Source organism: Nicotiana attenuata, chromosome 3, assembly GCF_001879085.1.
Source record: "Nicotiana attenuata strain UT chromosome 3, NIATTr2, whole genome shotgun sequence".
Classification (NCBI taxonomy): domain Eukaryota; kingdom Viridiplantae; phylum Streptophyta; class Magnoliopsida; order Solanales; family Solanaceae; genus Nicotiana; species Nicotiana attenuata.
Genome location: NC_031991.1, coordinates 72433972 through 72453360, shown reverse-complemented (window position 1 = coordinate 72453360; position 19389 = coordinate 72433972). Strand labels below are relative to the sequence as shown.

Genomic DNA, 19389 nt, shown 5'->3' with positions numbered 1-19389 from the left:
AATGGGACGAGTTTCCACTTCTTGTGCTCACAATCATACATGACTTTGGTCGTGGCAAGATATAGAAATTTTACCACTTTGAGTGGTTATAATTTCTTACTAACTCCATTAGAGTTATAATCAAAATTTATTTTCTTTGCTTGTATTTAAAATCAAATTATAGAATAAAAGAGAAAAATACGGTTAAATACTTACCTTAAATTCAGAATTTAATCATGAAGGAAGTTCATGGAACAATTGACAATCATTATGCTCAACCCCAAAGCTTCTACTGAAGTGGTTAGAGTCTCGTGCTGATAACGTGTTATAAAACAATAAAAGAAAAGAACTGTATTATAGAGAAAAGTAGAGAAAGAACTCTTATTGCTTTGAGATCAACTACAATGGAATATGACCCCTCTATTTATAAGTAATCCCTACAATCTCTCTAAAATATAGAGATTCACCTTTAATAGAATTCTATTTATAACAATTTTATCTTTTATCCTATCTTTTTATATAATAATTCTAGCAAGCACCTTAATTTCTTTTTATAATATTATAATATTTTTTCCGTATTATTGGTGCATGAAGGACGGCAAAAAATCAAATTAATAAAATCATTGTATACATAACGTACCGGGAATGACGTCGGAATACAAACCGGAGTCGGAAAGCAATTGATCGGCCTTCTCACGGAAGCCCTATCTCGCCGGCCGGAGTGGGCCCAAGGCTTTTGCGTTATACTGGAGGATAGCAGAAGCCGTACTTATAACCCGACCCGGTTGAGAATTTGGATATTTGGCCCTTTATTTTTGGGCCTTTGTGTTGTTTAGTGTTTGCTTGCACAGAGCATTCTTCTTTCTGAGTATGACGACTCGTATAGCTCCGGGAGTGGGAGCAAACCTGCTGGGCCAACACGCAGCGGAGCGCAACCAAGACGCCACCGCCTATGTCGGCAACCTCGACCCTCAGGTATCTCTTTCATTCCTTCTAATCCCCTAGGGTTTTATCCTTTTCCACCACTCTATTCGATCTTCCTTAACTAAATAGAAAAGCAGCTGATTCAAACACAACGCGAAGACTCAGTGTGACACTAAGAATACATGTAAAAGCTTTTCCTTTTAAATTTACTAAGCTTCGCGAAAGTATAAAATGGGATAACACAGTTTTAACCCGCCCAAAATTGACCCAACATGTCCATTTGCCACCATTAATGCTGAACTTCTTCTCTGGTGTGAATAATTATCTCCCGCAATAGTTTGTGCTTCTTTTTCCTTTTATGCTGATAGATTTAGGTTTTTTTGCTCCTTCCAATATCATTAACCTTAGTATGACTAGCTTCCTCCTATAAATGAAACATCTTTTTCCAGTTGTTGCTCCAATTTGATGCTGGTGTACCTTCCACAAACTCCTCCCTGCTTTTCTGCTTTTGTAGTTTTGTTTTGCTTTGCTTTCAAGGTTGAATTACTCAGAAAATTGAGAGTTGTTTTCCCTGGATTCAGGTTTCTGAAGAGTTGTTATGGGAGTTGTTTGTTCAAGCAGGTCCAGTAGGTATGTCTAAATTTTTAACTGAACCCCCTGTCCCCATAAAAAGGGAGTAAATCAGTGGAGCTTCTTGATAAATTTGTTTAACATCCACTTTGGTTTTAAATTTTTCATCAGCATCTTCTTATCCTTTTTCTTAATCTTTTGGGAAATTTAGATTCTTTTAAATCTCACTTGTTCGCTATATAAATCATTATGTGTTGCAGTCAATGTTTATGTCCCTAAGGACAGAGTTACTAATGCTCATCAGGGATATGGCTTTGTGGAATTCCGAAGTGAAGAAGATGCTGACTATGTATGTGTTAGTTGTTTTTCTTGTTACTCTCTTTTTACTTGCTAGTGTCTCGTTATCTGTTATAATCTTTTACCATGGATTTGGTTTTCCTATTCCTTGTTTTCTCTCTCTAAAGCACTACCAATGCAGGCAATAAAGGTACTGAATATGATTAAACTTTATGGGAAACCAATAAGAGTGAATAAGGTAATGCTATGCCATTGATGCATCTCCCCTTTCTATAATGAATTGTCCCACATATTTCACATTCTATTTAATCTAATAAGTTATCCTCGTACAGGCATCACAAGATAAAAAGAGTGTTGATGTTGGTGCCAACTTGTTTGTTGGGAACCTTGATCCTGTAAGCAGTAGATATCTTTGACAGTATTTTACTAACTCTTGTGCTATTCTTATCCAAAGTGTCTGGACGTAGACATAGGATATCAGCTTTTATTTAGGTGTATAACATCACCTGCATATTATCACACTGCTCATGCTAGCAGTTCTGTTAGCTTATAAATCCACTTCTGTTTTATATGCAGGATGTTGATGAGAAGCTTCTATATGACACTTTTAGTGCTTTTGGAGTTATTGTCTCAAATCCAAAGGTTAAAGTCATTTCCCTTCTACTTTCATATGATTCATGATTCTTCATTTTGCTGCTTTGAAAGATGTGTGTCTGGACTTCCTAGCCATCCGTGCTGATTAAGTCTCGTTTATTTTGTGTCCATGCTTCAGATTATGTTTTTAAATCCTAACAATCTGGTAGAGATATTGTATTTGTACATCCTCTAAACAAACATCTAGCCCTTTTAAAGTTGATTCCTACAGGTTCTCTCTTGTCCTTTCTTTTCTTTCTCCAGGTGGTGTGGGAGGTATAAAGAGATGGTCCCTTCATGTTTGCAGTGTTATTAATGATTGCCCTCCTTACTTAGCTAGTGATTCATATTAACATGCTAGACCAGCTTGAATGATAAACAGTGCACATATTGTTTTTCTCTATAACTATGCGTATATTGGTTCATATAGCACTCTACATTTTACTAGGACCACATAGTTAGTTTACTTGCCATTTAAAGGTGGTGGTTGTTGTTATCTTCTGATGTATTATTTTTTTTTTCCAGATAATGAGAGACCCTGAGACAGGGAATTCCCGGGGTTTTGGTTTCATTAGTTACGATTCATTTGAGGCCTCTGATGCAGCAATTGAGGTAACTGTCCGTTTACCTCTTTGCTTACCAACCATAACATGTACAGATACATGATATGTTATGAGTTACAAGTCCAAAAAGTTCGAACTTTAAGTATTAGCTATTGTTTCGACTTGGAGCCTGTGCTGTGTATGGAGTCCTATCTTCTTTAAAGTCGATTATAAATTAGGATACATTTCTAATCAGATTGGAGAAGATAGCTATTTGCATGATATGGAGGGTGTACTGGGTTAGAAGTGGAGTATTTTCCTGTTTGGTTTATGCTATTAATTTATCTGGTTTAGTCATAATACAATCACAACGTTTGACGCTTTCTTTAAATTCCAGAAAGACAGGTCAACTGGTTAAATAGTTACGACAATCAATCGTTCAAATATGATCTGAGGCTGATGCATCTCCAAGTTGGTAATAAACGGGCTGTGTCTGGAAACCTTTAGCAGTAAATTATTTGTGTCTGACATGGCATGGGAGATGGAAGCTTGGCTTTCTTAAAAAATATGTAATTTAACAACCACATATAAATAAAAAATGTACCCGTAGATAATGGTAACATCATTTTGGATCAGTGGTGGTAGTACGTGTTTTCTCTCTATTGTGCGTAAAATACTTGAAACATATACATCTTTCCTTTCTCCCCACTACGTAGCCTCAGAGTTTGCATATGTGCTTTATGGTCTTAGGATTCTAGTAGTGCTTTCGTGACAAAATAACTACAGTATTACTTTGCAGTATAATGCATTACTATGGATCAATGGTGATAGTATGGGTTATCTCACTGTAGTGCTAAAATACCTTAATTCTCTGCATCTTTCCTTCTCTTCCCTACTCCTTGGCTTCAGAGCTTGCATTTGTGTTAGATCCCTGGATTATAGCTTGACCTTGCATCCAAGGGACAGAACAACTTAAGGGAAAATTTATATTGGGCAGTCTTGAGTCTAAGAGACTGAACAACTAAATTCTCCCTTTAGCTGATGAATCTGGACTGTGACTTACAACTTGGTGTTTCTGCAGGCAATGAATGGTCAATATCTTTGCAACCGTCAAATTACAGTTTCCTATGCCTACAAGAAAGATACAAAAGGGGAACGTCATGGCACCCCTGCTGGTAGGAATCTTCTGTGTTATAAAAAAATGAAGTTGTGAATGCTAGGATGTGGATAATTATCATTCAATCAAGATTGTTGAACTCTGTTTTGCTTGTGCTGTTCCAACAAATTTGATATATCAATTAAATTTAAGATAGCTAATATTTTGAAATTCTTAGAAGTAAGTGACAAGGTGAAGTGAATGAGCGAGGTGGCTTTTTTAAAATGCACGAGTGGCTATTGTGCATCTTCTCTGCTGTTTGAAATTTCAGGAACTTTATTATCTCTTTGAATTATGTAATCGTTACTTCTCTAACCACTTCGAGGAATTCTAATTTGTTGTTGATGATATGCAGAAAGGGTTTTAGCTGCTAGTAATCCAGGTACTCAGAAAAACAGGCCTCATACCATGTTTGCAAGTGGACCCCCCAGCGTTCCACAAGCCAATGGTGCGGTTGGTACTCCAGGTCCCCCACGGCCTTTTGCAAATGGTCCTATACCTCCAGCTCCTATTCCAGCAATCCGGCCACCACCTATGCAGCCTAATGTCTACCCACCAATGCAAATGCCTGCACCACAAGCTTGGCAGGGACATCCTATGCAACCAGGTGGAGCTGGCATTCCGCAGCAGCAAATGCAATTCAGGGGAATGCCACCACCGCCCCCACAGGTAGCTCCACCCCTAAATAGGCCCCCTCCAGCACCAGCTGCAATGGGCGCTCAGGTTTGGCGTCCTCCTCCACCACCTCAGCACCTTAATGGTGGCCCCTACCATTCCATGCCACATATGTCGATGCAGCCACCCCCTCCACCTCCTGCACAAGGTTGAAAACTTGAGATGCCAAATTTTATACTAGCCTGGATGTCTATTTCCTTTATGACATTTTAAAACTAGTGCATTCACTGTAAAAGGTATGTGATTGTGAGTGTCGGTGTTGGGATTTCAAACTTTTAGTAAGAGGATTAGTTCGACGTGGAAGTAACTTTTGCTTTTGGTCTCTGTTTGTTGTCGGAAACAGAGGAAGATAGATTGTTGGTTTTAGTGAAAACACCATATGCAATCTCTGAGACGTCTGGTCTTAACAATCTACATGTATATCACGAAGCGAGATAGTTAACCGATTGCAAGTTGTGTCATCCGTACGGGGATCTTCTGAAGATTATCCCTGTGTTGAAAGACATTTACAATAACATTTCGAATTATATCAGGGCAGTTAAAAGATATTTTGTTGTGGCCCTTCATTCAGCAGCAGTTTCATGTTTCTGTTGACCACTTGATGGTCAATATTTTAGTTTCATGGTATTCAAAGATCGTATAGCCATGATAGATGACTCCCTTCTCTTTCTTTTTTTCTTTTTTTCTTTTTTCCAATGACGACCATTGACAGTGAGGGCCAGAAATTTGCTTGTTTTTCCTAGCTGTCATACTTAATAATTGAATGAATATTCTTTTTGGTGTATAAAATAAAATTAAAAAAAGGTATTTGGTGTAATCATAATTTGCGTATATGTATATGTAATCATAAGAGCCTAGGAATATTTGTTATATTTCCAATGAACAAATGAAGGTTAATATGGTCAATCATATTGTTAATTAATGCTAAAAGGTGAATTCCTTAATATATGTGAAAATAATTAAAAAATCACTCAAAGTGGACCGGAGGGAGCACCAACCGTAAGAAAACTGTACATGCATATGGGCGATCTAATTACTGGGAATTAGCTGAATGAACATGGACAAATGCGTGAACCCAAATTTTTAGGTTCTCAAAAGGATAGATTAAAGTAAAAGCCGTTAATTACGTTGTTGGTAAGGTAATATTCCTTGCCAAATATTAAGCTTTGATTCTAAACCAGAGAATAAATTAGTCTTGTAAAGGTTTGCATTTTTTGGGCAAGTCTAAAGAGAAGTTCTAACTTGAAACTCATTGTTTGACTTTTGAATAAAGGCGTCGGCATAGTTCGGAGGACCATTTATGACATGAGTTTTGGTATTTCGGTTAACTTGGAAAAAAATTAGGTATATTTAAACAGAGTACATATGGTCACTCAAAAAATGGACGAAAATTAGGTTGCATTTGTTATCTTAACAGTAATTTCTCCAATTTGCCTCATAAAGTCATAGGATACCCATATTAAGTGAGAAGACCGTGTGTAAATATATGTCACGCATATATTAAATTGATGTAAATGTCGAGTGAGGTAAGCTTTACATCAGGATAGATTTCTTACATGGTCAAGGAATAACGTATTTTGGATATAGTTTTAAAAAACTATATTGTTCCCAATTTAACTTAACTTTTTCCTCGAACTGATAAAGTTCTTTCTCTTCTAATTTTTTTTTTGATTCTAAGAACATCGTTACGTACTTAACTAAATTGAATATAGTTGTTGTCCTTTTCTTTTATCCTATTAACTGTTTGAAGAAGGTAAAATGCTATTCGAACTATACTATACCTAGTTGGAGGTTGGAACTAAGCACTACAACCTCACACAAAGCATTATTCTATCATTAAGTCCATTAAAAATGAAAAATATCCTCATCATTTGCCTTGCCGCAATTGAACTAGACACAACACTCGAAGAATGAAAACCAAATTGAATGAACATATATGCGTCTATAACTGAAAAGAAAAAAATTATAGTTCTAATTAGAATTGCTTGCTTGAAGCAATCATACATTCTAAGCGTTGATTAATACTCGAATTAGAATGGCATCGTCAATAGACAAGTGTTGAATGATGAAGCAGTTGCCAAATTCGAACTTTATAAGGCAATAGCGATGAAAAAGAGATAAGGTCGCTTTCCTCTATATTTAGGGCCCAACGCGTCTTACACACGCCTAATGACATGGGCATCCACTTGGTGGTCCTTCCCTCTCATGAAATTTCCTAGTATTTCCCAATCTTTTCTTTTAAGGATGCCTTTATTATCATTAAGGCCCTGTTTGGCCATGAATTTTCCCAAAATAAATTTGGGATTTATTTTCAAAACTCATGTTTGGCCATAAATTTTGCTCATATTTTGGTCAAATTCCAAGTCCCAAATTTCAAATCCCAAAATCAGCTGTTAAGCTGATTTTGGGCCAAAATTCCAAAACTTGGGAATTATATACATGTTTTTCCAAAATAAAGTTGGAAAATATGTTTTGAAAACGTATGTCCAAACACATTTTCACCTTCAAACCAAACTTCATCCAAATCAAATTTTTCAAAATAAATCTGGGATCTATGGCCAAACGCTAGCTAAACTATTTCTGGCTAATTAATCAAAGCTTGAGCAGAGAGAAAAGTAAAGCAGAATATAATATTTTACTTCCTCCGTCTCATATTATCTGTCATGATTCTTTTATACACGCCCCATAAAAAATTAATTAGGATAGAATTTAGACTACTTTATCCTTATTCATGTCTTAATATTTAATCTTTCTTCATTGGTATTTGAATAAAGTTAGGTGTTTGTAGTCTTCAAGGATAATTATTACTAAGGGCAAAAAAGAAAAAAAAAATTAATTTTGTCTTGAACTTCTAAAGTGACAAATAATTGAGATAACTATTATTGTTATTAATCTGAGAGGAAAATATATTCCATATCTTCTTAATCATTAGAAAAGTCCGATATTAGTACTTTTTTGAAAAGGTTTTCATCATGTATGATTCAAATCAAAAACGCATATATCAGTAATGAGAGACGGAGGGGTAGTATCCCACTCCCTCGAATCATACATAGAAAATGACACTCTAAAAAGATAATGAGCATCTTATTTAGTTGATTTCTTAACGGGCAACAAAGAAAAAAAAGAACCCTTTGAGAAGAGTTTTATTTTAAAAAAAAGATAAAAAATTAAATAAAAATGGTCGCAACAATGTGAGAGCTATGATATACCATACATGGCAAGCTAGGAATTGGAGAATCTTTAGGAATATAACTGTAAATACAGAGTTCACAATAGCAAAGATACAACAAGAAGTTAAGACTAGAGTAGATAGCATGAGAAATACAGGTAGAGCTCGTTGTTGAGATAACTCATTATATTGTGTTTATTCTTTTATTCATTACTTGTACAGCTATTACAGTACTTAGTAGAATTAGTTAGTGAGCTGCTATTAGTTAGTTAGCTAGCCTAAGGTGTTAGTAAATTCTATAAATAAGGACACTATTGTATTTTTTCAGTTGAGTTGTTGAAATGAAAAGCCCAGCTCCCTTTCTAGAAGCTTCACTCACGTTTTCTTCTTCTCTGTAATTTCTGATTTCTCCATTGGAGCTTCCACAGAGCTCGTATTTCTCCCATCAGTTTTATAATTTCACATGGTATCAGAGCTCAGGCATTAGTCCTAGAGCCTCGTTGTTTCATATTTCGATTTTCCGCTCATAGAGATAGAAGGTGTTCGTAGTTTTTTGGGAATTAAGGTTCATGTTTAAAATCGACCGATTAGTCGATTAATCTCAGTAATTCGTTTTTCGCTGACAATATTTTTTACCTTGCTAAACCAAATCATGGCCGGAGATGACGAAATTCCGGTGACAGATAAGACAACCCTAGATTCTACAAATCCGCTGTACATGCATCGGTCGGAAAGTGCTGGATCTATGTTAGTGCTGGTGGATTTTGACGGAACTGGCTATAGATCATGGAGAAGAGGAATCCTCAGAGCACTCTCCGTGAAGAACAAAGTAGGTTTCATCACCGAAAAATGTAAGAAATCAGATCCTTATTATACCACTCTCGACCAATAGGAACGGTGCGACGACATGGTGACTTCCTAGATCTTAAACTTACTATCTAAGGACCTAGCAGACTGCCTACAGTATATTAATGATGCTAGAGAACTTTGGCAGGAATTGAAAAACATGTATGATCAGACCAATGTTGCCAAATTGTATCAGCTCCAAAAGGAGATAGACGATTTGAGTCAAGGGAATTTGGACCGGATATTACACAACAATGAAGAAGCTTTGGGAGGAGATCAACACACTAAACATACATGTCAAGTCTGCTTGCAAATGCACATTTGGAGCTAAAGAAAATATGCACAAAGATGAGCAAGACAGAAGATTGATCCAATTTCTAATGGGGCTAAACGAGGTGTACACTGTGGTAAGAGGAAGAATTTTGATGATGAATCCATTCCCAACAATAGCCCAGGCTTTGTCTATTCTTATTCAAGAAGAAAAGCAAAGGAAAGTCAAGCCAAGCAATCACTTTTAAATGAATTCTGCTGCCTTGAATGCAAATGGACCAGGAAACAATAATTTCAGAACAAACTATACTCAGTAGGGAAACAATAACGCAAGTAGTGGATATAGGGGGAATCAATTCAATAATAGACCTCGGTTGTTCTGTGAGTACTGCAAAAGGCCAGGACACACTAAGGAAAAATGTTATAAACTTCACGGATTCTCACAGAATTCCAAGTTCAACAAAGGAAGAAGGATTGCAGGAAATGTGCTTGGATCATCAAGTGAAGTTGCTGCAATAAAAGATGATGGAAATAACTCTCAAGGTCAGGAGCAAGGTCGAACTATGCACAATTTAACTAAGGAACAATATAGACAGCTACTCAGGATCTTGGAAAGTTTTCAAGGAGGAGGAGACAAATCCACAAACACTACTATAAATGGAGGAGCTGTGAACTTTGCAGGTATCTCAGCATGCTCTACTCATTTTAATTCTAGTGATCAATTGTGTGATAATACTAATTCGAGTGTTGACTCTTGGATTCTTGACTCTGGAGCCACAAAGCATATGACATATAATAAATCACTACTAACCAATATCAAAACTTTAGTTTACCCATACCTGGTTATTCTACCTAATGGTTACAAAGTTAAGATGACACTAATTGGTGATGTAATTCTCAGTCCTAGGTTCAGTATCAAAAGGGTCCTTTTGGTCCCTAGTTTCAAATTCAATTTAATATCAGTCCATTCCTTTACATTTCAACTTAATTGTATTGTTATAGTTACCAAATTTGTCTGTATCCTTCTACAGGGCCCTTCACTGAAGAGGCCAATGGATATTGGTAGGGCCAAGACTAGCCAGTACTTACACTGTTCAAACAACTACAACACTGGTTCTACTTCCCCTGATTCTTTTAGTGCATCCTATCCATGTCTTACTAGTAATAAAGATGAGGTATACACTGTAGTTAACACATCTAGTTCATTTTCTTTTCCTCATTTAGTTAGCACAAATAAGCCAAATTCTACTGTTCCTGTTGCATCTACTTTGATTGTTCCATCTCGCAGCAATGATACGAATAGTTCTCTTCCACATTTTCATCATTCTGTAAATAATTCAAGCAATAAAAGTGATTTTTGTTTGTCTGATGCCTCCTCTACTACAAAGAAGTTGCTTGATCTTTTGGCATAACAGATTAGGACATGTACCTTTTGTCAAAATGAAAGGGATTTCTTCTATACCTGTCAATTTTGCACCTAAACAGCCTTTCCTTTGCCCTATATGTCGAATGGCAAGACAAACCAGACTGCCTTTCCTGGAATGAACAACACTGACCACTAAGATCTCCGAGTTATTACACATTGACTTGTGGGGTCCATATCATGTTACAACACACAAATATAAATACTTCATCACTCTTGTGGATGATTACAGCAGGTCCACATGGACTCATTTGTTGAGTTGTAAAAGTAATTCCCCGCACACTATCAAGGCCTTTTCTGCCATGATAGAACACCAATTCAACACTAGTATCAAAACTATAAGAACTGATAATGGCCTTGAGTTCACCAACCCTGAAGCCACCTCATTTTTCCTATCAAAGGGCAGCATACATAAAAAAAAACATACCCATATACACCACAACAAAATGGTATGGTGGAAAGAAAACATAAATACCTACTAGAAACAGCCAGGGTACTCCTATATCAGTCTAAATTTCCCATGCAATATTGGGGAGAGTGTATCTTGACATCTACCTATCTGATAAATAGATTACCCTCTTCATCACTCAAAGCTAAATGCCCATTTGAACTATTGTACCAGAAGAAACCAAGTTATTTCCTTCTTAGAAGTTTTGGGTGTTTATGTTTTCCTACTACTCCTAGAACCCACAAAGATAAATTTGAGCCAAGATACACTCCCCCATATTTTTGTGGGATATCCTTTTGGGAGAAAAGGTTACAAGGTACTAAATATAGCCACAAAGAAAATAAGTGTTTCAAGAGATGTAGTGTTCTATGAAAGTGTGTATCCATTTGCCCTGTCTACTAGTCCTAGTAAGGTATTCCCTTCATTTCCTCAAATGAGATCATATCCATCAGATGAATTCTTTCCTGCCAATGATATAGGGAGCGTCCCGCACTTAGTGAATGAAAATCACCATGAAGTGTCACCAGTGACCTTGCCTAGGGATGAACAACTGTTTGAATCAGACCCAATGTCACCTCAACCCATTTCTTTTGATAATAACTCAAGATTTTCTCAGTCACCTTTGAGTAGTCAAACATCAGGAACATTTCCTGTTACTAATAGTCCAACTATTTCAACTCAAGACCAAAGCATTTCAGTTCCAGATCAGAATAGACCTTCTAGGATCCCGAAAGTTCCTACTTACCTTAAAGACTATGAGTATGCAATTCCTAAACTATAGCAAATTCACCAACATCAGTCCTCCTCTCCAAATGATAGCCAAAGTACACAATCTTTTTCTTTTACCACCTCTATGCCTAAACTTGATCATAATTCCTTCAATGCTCTAAATTCTACCGGTCAGCATTTGATGGAAGATGCCTCACATGAATGTGAACCTAGTTCATATGAGGAAGCTACTGTGAAGCCTGCTTGGCAAGCAACAATGAATCAGGAATTCCAAGCCTTGTATACAAATAAGACTTCGGATTTAGTCCCTCTTCCTATTGAGAAGAAGGCAATAGGGTGTAGGTGGGTGTATAAAATCAAACATAAATCAGATGGTAGCATAGAAAGGTTTAAAGCAAGATTAGTGATTAAGGGCTACACACAACAAGCTGGGATAGACTATACAGAAACCTTCTCAACAGTAGTAAAAATGACAACTATGAGGGCCTTGATAGCTACAACAGTCAAGAAAGCATGGCAGGTTCTACAGTTGGATGTCAACAATGCATTCCTCCATGGAGACCTCCATGGAAGTTCCACGAGGGCTGGTTGTGGAGAGACCATGTTTAATGTGCAAATTAAACAAATCCCGGTATGGACTCAAGCAAGCAAGCAGACAGTGGTATGAGAAATTAACTGAAGCACTATGTTCTAGGGAGTACACTCACTCAATGCTTGATTACTCTCTGTTCTATAAGAAGACTGAAGGATCAGTAGTGTTTGTGGCTGCCTATGTAGATGATGTTCTTGTCATAGGCACTCACCTACAAGAGATTGAGTCCTTGAAGAACTTCCTGCACAACACATTCAAGATAAAAGACCTGGGGAGGCTTCATTACTTCCTAGGTTTAGAGGTCCAATACACAGAGAAGGGAGTTTTGATGTCATAGAAGAAATTCACTATGGATCTTTTGAAAGAATTTGGCTGCATAGATTGTCCTCTTATGACTTCTCCTCTGGGCTCATCTATGAGGTTAAAAGCTGATGAAGGAGCCCTATTAACAGATCCTTCCCAATACAGGAAGTTGATTGGAAAGCTCAACTTCCTCACTTATACTAGGCTAGACATCGCTTATAGTGTACATCATCTTAGTCAGTTCATGCAAAGTCCCAGGGAGCCTCATTTAAAGGTTGCATATCATGTCCTAAGGTACTTGAGAGGTGATCCAACCTTGGGAATTTTCCTTACCAATGATGCAGATTACAGAGTGAAAGCCTTTTGTGATTCAGATTGGGCTACTTGTCCCAAATCCAGAAAATCAGTCAGTGGCTACATAGTGTTGCTTGGGAACAGCCCCATCAGTTGGAAATCTAAGAAGGAGTCCACCATTTCCTTATCCTCTGCAGAAGCTGAGTACAGATCAGCTAAGATCGTTGTGGGAGAACTTGTCTGGCTGGCCAGGCTTCTTGCTAAACTCACTGTTCCTCTATCCTTACCCATTCCCATATTCTGCGACAGTCAAGCTGCCCTACACATAACAAGGAATCCTGTGTTCCACGAGCGTACAAAACATATTGAAGTGGACTGCCACTTTGTGTGAGACCAACTGCAAGAAGGATTAATTTCCCTACACCACATTTCTACCAATAACCAATTAGCTCACATTTTCACTAAGTCTTTAACAGGTTTCAAACATTCCACACTTCTTGGCAAGTTGGCAGTGAGCCCCTCACCTCCAACTTAAGAGGGGGGGGGGGGGGAGGAGGTGTTGAGATTACTCATTGTATTATATTTATTTTTTTATTCATTACTTGTACAACCATTACAGTAGTTAGTAGAATTAGTTAGTGAGCTGTCATTAGTTACTTAGCTAGCCTAAGGTGTTAGTAAATTCTATAAATAAGGACACTATTGTATTTTTTCAGTTGAGTTGTTGAAATGAAAAACGCAGTTCCTTTTCTAGAAGCTTCACTCACGTTTTCTTCTTATCTGTACATTCTGTGATTTCTCCATTGGAGTTTCCACTGAGCTCGTGTTTCTCCCATCAATTTTACAATTTCACAGTAAATGTCAATTATTATTTACTCGGATATATAATTAGAAGAGATCTCATGAGTCCTAGCAAATACTAGGTGCTCTCTAGGTGTAAATTTTTTTGTTGTTAATGATAATTTTCCCAGTTATTACCAAAAAAATAAAAGCAGCAAAATAAGAGTAATTCACCAAATTTTCTTTCGGAAACATAATTCATATTTAAATATAAAGTACAAACAAGAAGAGATCAGTAAAAATAAAAATATCAAGTGAACTTTTTAAATTAAATGACTAAATAAATTTTAAAAAATAATAGCTCAAATTATAATAGAAAGATTTGACTACCAAAGGAGTGTGACGGAATAGTAAAAAATTCTTCAATCTTTAACTATAGATTTCGGGTTCAAGTCATTAAAAAAATCTTAAAAGGAAGTGCTTTACTCTCTACCTACTCTACTTGAATCTAAATTAGTATGGAAAAAAATATCTAAATTAGCGAATTTAGAATATTAAAGAATTAAAAAGCGAAACAATTGAACCATTACTATTAGTCTTTTTTTTTTCTTTCAAAAAAGGAAAGAATTGTACACTTTGCTATTCTTCACACAAACGCAGTGTCTTCTCGCGTGGTTCCTCATATGCTTTTACCATTCCCCTCCTATATATAGACACAAACCCCGTATTTTCACCATTATACAAAACCCACCACTACAAGTCTTCTCTTTCTCATATTCCTCTTTCAATCAACGGCAATGGCTGCAACAGACAATGGCAACAGCAACAACAACTCAGTTTCCAAGCCTTCCCTTTACCTTCAGGACATGGACGAGGTCCAGAAAGTGTTCAAACGGTTCGACACTAACGGAGACGGCATGATCTCCGCCGACGAGCTCTCCGGCGTCATTAATGCCCTTGGATCTGATACATCTCCCGATGAAGTCACTCGTATGATGGACGAAATTGATACCGACAGAGACGGTTACATTAATCTCGATGAATTTGCCGAGTTCTGCAAGGGCGACGTTAATGGCGTCGGTGACGGCGGCGTTAACGAGCTTCGTGAAGCCTTTGACCTCTACGATCAGGACAATAACGGCTTGATCTCCGCCGCCGAGCTCCACCAGATCCTGACTCGTTTGGGCGAAAGCTGCTCCGTTCAGGACTGTACCAAAATGATCAGCTCCGTCGATGCTGACGGCGACGGTTACGTTAACTTTGATGAGTTTAAGAAGATGATGACCAACAGCAAGTAGGCCCGGGGTTTTTTTTCTTTTTATCTTTGTTTACTTTACTCTCCTTATGGCGGCTGATAAAGGTGAGGACACACGGGATTATAGTGCGTCCTTTCGGTAGCGTATAGTTTCTACTTCTAACTGATGATAGACGGAGAAACCGCAAGTAAACCTTAGGTTGACGACGTTAACAGTATACGTTGTGGAATCTGAATTCCCTGCTTGATCAGATGTTAATGAAATTTATTTTATATCTCTTCTGTTTCTTCGTTTATCTTTAGATTAAAGTAAGCTTTCCATTTTATAATCTACTCCTATAAAGTAAGGAAATAGTTCTTAGTCCTGTACCTAAATGATTTTTCTTATACTTCAATTACCTTACAGTTTCGAACTGTCCAATACATAGGAGAATTAGGGCAATGCTATTTCACAACAAAAAAAAAACAAATCTACGTTTCACATGCTTTAGAGTCCAAATAATTATTTAACTGTAACGTAACAAAATTAGCATTACTTTAAAATTATACCTTACAGTTTTGAACTATCCAATAAATAGGAGAAAAAGTATGGGTGTCTAACGGGCCGGGTCAGCCCGTTTCCGGACCGGCCCACATCGGTTAAAATCGGAACCGGCCCGGACCGGTAGAAGGAGGCCGGGTAGGGCTGGGTTAAAGGGGTAAGGGGTTGTTCCGTCTACTTAATTCCTATCGGTTAACCGGACCGGTCAAACCCGGTCAACTGTTTTTACTATTCAACCGGTTAACCGAGCCGGACCAGACCGGTATAATGGCTAACTTAATTTTTTTTTTTAATTATTTTAATAATGGGGCCTTTGGATTTACTCTTTTTTCGTTAATTTACTTGTTGTTAAATGTAAACCTTTCAATTTGTAAGTTTGAATTTTAAAATAAATGTAGCACTTGCAATTTATAAGTGCAATTTTTTCCCATCTTCATTGTATTCTTTATATTTTTACTTTATATTAATATAACTTACAATAGTTATACAAAAACAAAATACAAAAAAAAAATAAATATTAAAAATTACACTAACCCGGCCCGGCCTCTTGTACCCGTAACCCTTACGGTTCATTTTTTATCTGGATGAACCCGAACCCGTTAAACCCGATAAGCTCCAACCCGTAACCGACCCGGACCGCAACCCGTACGGTTCCTAAATTTTCCTACTCAGCCCAGCCCGGCCCACCCGTTAGACACCGTTAAGAAAAAGTATGGCAGTGCTACTGCACAAAAAGATACGTGTCAATGTTCTCATGCATATATTAAGTTCAAAAAACTACATGATAATAATAAGGCCAATTGGCTTCGTGGCCACTTAAACTTGTATCAGTTTGCAAAACCGATACATTAACTTATATTTTTCCTATTTGAATACTCCAACTTGACAAAATGGGTACTAATAAACACATCCATCAGAGCGTGTACATCAATTGCGCTGGCATATAAAACATGTCATGCTAAACTATTTATTACTTGTCATGTGTTATTTGTGGGTCCCATTTTTAAATACAAAATCAGCAAAAAAGTTACAAATACAAAAAAGAAAAAAAAAGAGAAAAAACACCTGAAACATATCTAGTATTAATCTGTTGCCCCTTCTTCTTCGTTCACCCTCTCCCCTTCCTTTCTTTACTCTCCTTTCTTCTCCTTTCTCTTTTTCTTCATTATTCTTTCTCTCTTATTTCTAAATCAAATTCACAACATTACTACGGTCATGATTAGACCATAACAATAAATAAAAAAATGGAGTTTCAAAAAAATAAAAAAACAGACATCCATGGCTTTGAAATTGGAGGTCGCCCAATATCATTGCAAATTTTCCTTTTTTCCCCTGCTATTTTGACAAAGATGAATTCGATGATAGAACAACGACAAAGCTCAAGCTTTCTTTCGACCACCGGTGGTTGAGGAATGTTGGGACGAAAATAGTGGGTGGAGACTAGAAAAAATTATTGAAGGGGAAGATGAAGGGAAAAAGAAATAAGAAAGAGGAGGGGGGAAGCAAATGAAAAAAATTGGGTGGGAGTTTTGCTGGGAAGACGAAAGAGCTGGAGGGGGAGGGGAAAAGAGATGAGGAAAGGGGAAGTCTTTTTTTTCTTTTTCATTCTCTTTTTTATTTATATTTTATCCTAATTCTAATTTTTTTAGTAAAAACAATACTATTCACGCGCCCTGACAGCGTGATTTGCACACAGTTTAGCCATGTCAGTTGCAGTACTTTCACATAGGCATGGTCAACGGTCAAAAGTATTTATTAGTACCCATTTTGTCAAGTTGGAGTGTTCAAATGGGAAAAATATAAGTTAATGTATCGACTTACAAACTGATACAAGTTTAAGTGGCTTAATGTACAAGAAAAGGACACAAGCTGCAGACAACATGCTCTAGAAGCTAAGTTTATGATGTAGACTATTTTCTTATGAAACAGTGCTTTACCATTACTATACTAGTAGTATACTACTATATACATGAGAGATCACTTTATGTAGTAGTCGCGAAATGTCTAGCCTGTTTGGCCTGGGAAAAGTTATCTTTTTAAAGTTAGAATATTTGACCAAGCTTTTGGTATTCGGAAAAATTTATTTTTTTTCTAAAATTAAGGTGTTTGACCAAACTTTTAGAAGAAAAAAAATATATTTTTGACTAGATGCAATGTGTACTAACCGAGAGATGTTGTCACAACCAATTAAAATCTGCTCTAAGTTACGATGTGTCATATTTTGATGATGGCAAACGTTTTCAAGGAACTGGGTGCGGACAAAATGTGATTAGTACATGTAAGGAATCTAATTCTTAGGGAAAATATTAATTCTGGGTTAGTCATTATCAAAAAGGGAAAAATTGATAAGTTATGGTATTTTGTGTTTTGATAAACAATCTTGAGGAACCAGTTGTGATCAGTTCCTTAGGTTTGGTTCTTAGGGGGGATATGGCTAATTCGTAGGGGGAACAATGTGGAGATCCGGTTCTCAAGGGGAATATCAATTCTAAGTTTGTCATTCATTGTCACACCTCCTTTTTCTACCTCCGGCAGGGGTACATAAGGGAGTTTTTCGAATTTAAATGACAATGGAAACGAAATTATTATTTAAGATCAGATCGCCACTTGGGATAGTTTATGGTGTCCCAAGTCACCGGTTCAGAATCCCCGGTTCGAGGAGATTTGACTCTGATTTAATGTCTGCTAAAAACAGAAATCGGGTAAGGAATTCTGTTAACCCGGGAGAAGGTGTTAGGCATTCCTAGAACGGTCGCTTTGATCATACTTGGCTTAATCAAATTGTCTAATTACTTATTTTTGAACCTATGCACATTTGCCTCTTTTAATTAAGAAATTATCTTAAAACAGATCACGCGCACGTGTACCCGTTTGTTTGGCGCGCCAAAAATCATGTCACGCGAATGTGTCCACAATTAATAACGCTTTATTATTATTAAAAAAGTTTGGCCAAAGTTGCGTGAACCATACTCCGGTTTTGTTATTAGAATCGTAATTATGTCACGCGAACGTATACACAACCACGATGGTATATTAAACGTGCCTAAAGCAAACTACGAATATCATTTTTACAACACTTAACAAGAGGGCCATAGCGATTTAATTATGGATGGCACACCTCGGTCTATTTTTAAAGAACTATATTTAATTAAAGCGGACTATATTAATAACAATTTTATTATTATTGAGAAAGTTTGGTCGAAGTTGTGCGAACTTATACTCCGATTTGGTTTTTAGAATCGTAATTATGTCACGCGAACGTGTACACAATCACAATTGTAGATTAAATCGTGCCTAAGGCTTTTCTACGAATATTCATTTTTAATAGCTAAGTCACAATATTTGTGAGGCCATGGGTGGTTTAATTAAGATGGCACACCTCACTCTTTTTAAAGAAAAGAATTACGTTTAACAAAAAAAAACAACCTAAAAGAGGTCCAGATATTAATCCGGATCAAAGTTTAATTTAATTCTCCTTATTATAAGCACGTTTGATTAATACGAGGTGCTTAGTTATTTAAAGGAATTCTGGGCCAGCAGTAGACCCCATGTTATTTAAAGATCTTGTAAAGGAGAACAAGGGATACTGGGCTCAACGTCAAGCCCAGCGAGGACCACGGCAAGAGGTCACCCAAAATTTCAAAGGGTCAAATACTGGGCTCATGATCAAATTTTCAATGTTAGAAAGAAACACTTCCATTATGCAAATCCTAACAACTTGACAATGCCGGATAGGGCTCAGAATTGAGCCCAAGGAGCGAAACATAACAAGAGCAAAAGCTGAACCCATTCGTAAACGGGCTGCCTCATATAGGCCTAGACTGGGCCCAATCGCCCTTAAGAAACACAGAAACACGATACAAGAATACTAGACATGAACAGCAGATTATGAACTAAATTTAAACGACCTGCTACAGACAGTGGTAATATGAACATGGATTTAAAACTACTCATTAAGCATAC

General features: G+C 37.0%; 3 protein-coding genes across 3 annotated transcripts; all 3 read left to right on the top strand.

The window, feature by feature from the left end:
• On the top strand, nucleotides 596-5346 carry LOC109224108 (splicing factor 3B subunit 4). Its single transcript, XM_019388694.1, has 9 exons — nucleotides 596-954; nucleotides 1485-1533; nucleotides 1734-1822; nucleotides 1952-2008; nucleotides 2103-2165; nucleotides 2347-2412; nucleotides 2929-3015; nucleotides 4027-4120; nucleotides 4457-5346. Exons 1-9 carry the CDS (start codon nucleotides 850-852, stop codon nucleotides 4927-4929), a joined length of 1083 nt encoding a protein of 360 aa, XP_019244239.1. The 5' UTR covers nucleotides 596-849; the 3' UTR covers nucleotides 4930-5346.
• LOC109224497 (uncharacterized mitochondrial protein AtMg00810-like) lies at nucleotides 12603-13241 on the top strand. Its single transcript, XM_019389074.1, has one exon. It carries the CDS (start codon nucleotides 12603-12605, stop codon nucleotides 13239-13241), a length of 639 nt encoding a protein of 212 aa, XP_019244619.1.
• On the top strand, nucleotides 14328-15171 carry LOC109224107 (calcium-binding allergen Ole e 8-like). The gene has a single exon (XM_019388692.1). The coding sequence runs from the start codon at nucleotides 14428-14430 to the stop codon at nucleotides 14926-14928; it is 501 nt and encodes a 166-aa protein (XP_019244237.1). The 5' UTR covers nucleotides 14328-14427; the 3' UTR covers nucleotides 14929-15171.

What these genes read in the sequence shown, in the direction of transcription:
- LOC109224108 (XM_019388694.1), top strand. Translation starts at nt 850, where the DNA reads ATGACGACTCGTATAGCTCCGGGAGTGGGAGCAAACCTGCTGGGCCAA. An exon ending in GTGAAGAAGATGCTGACTAT is followed by an intron (nt 1,823 to 1,951) that starts GTATGTGTTAGT and finishes CTACCAATGCAG; the next exon opens with GCAATAAAGGTACTGAATAT. An exon ending in TTGTTGGGAACCTTGATCCT is followed by an intron (nt 2,166 to 2,346) that starts GTAAGCAGTAGA and finishes TTTTATATGCAG; the next exon opens with GATGTTGATGAGAAGCTTCT.
- LOC109224497 (XM_019389074.1), top strand. Translation starts at nt 12,603, where the DNA reads ATGGATCTTTTGAAAGAATTTGGCTGCATAGATTGTCCTCTTATGACT.
- LOC109224107 (XM_019388692.1), top strand. Translation starts at nt 14,428, where the DNA reads ATGGCTGCAACAGACAATGGCAACAGCAACAACAACTCAGTTTCCAAG.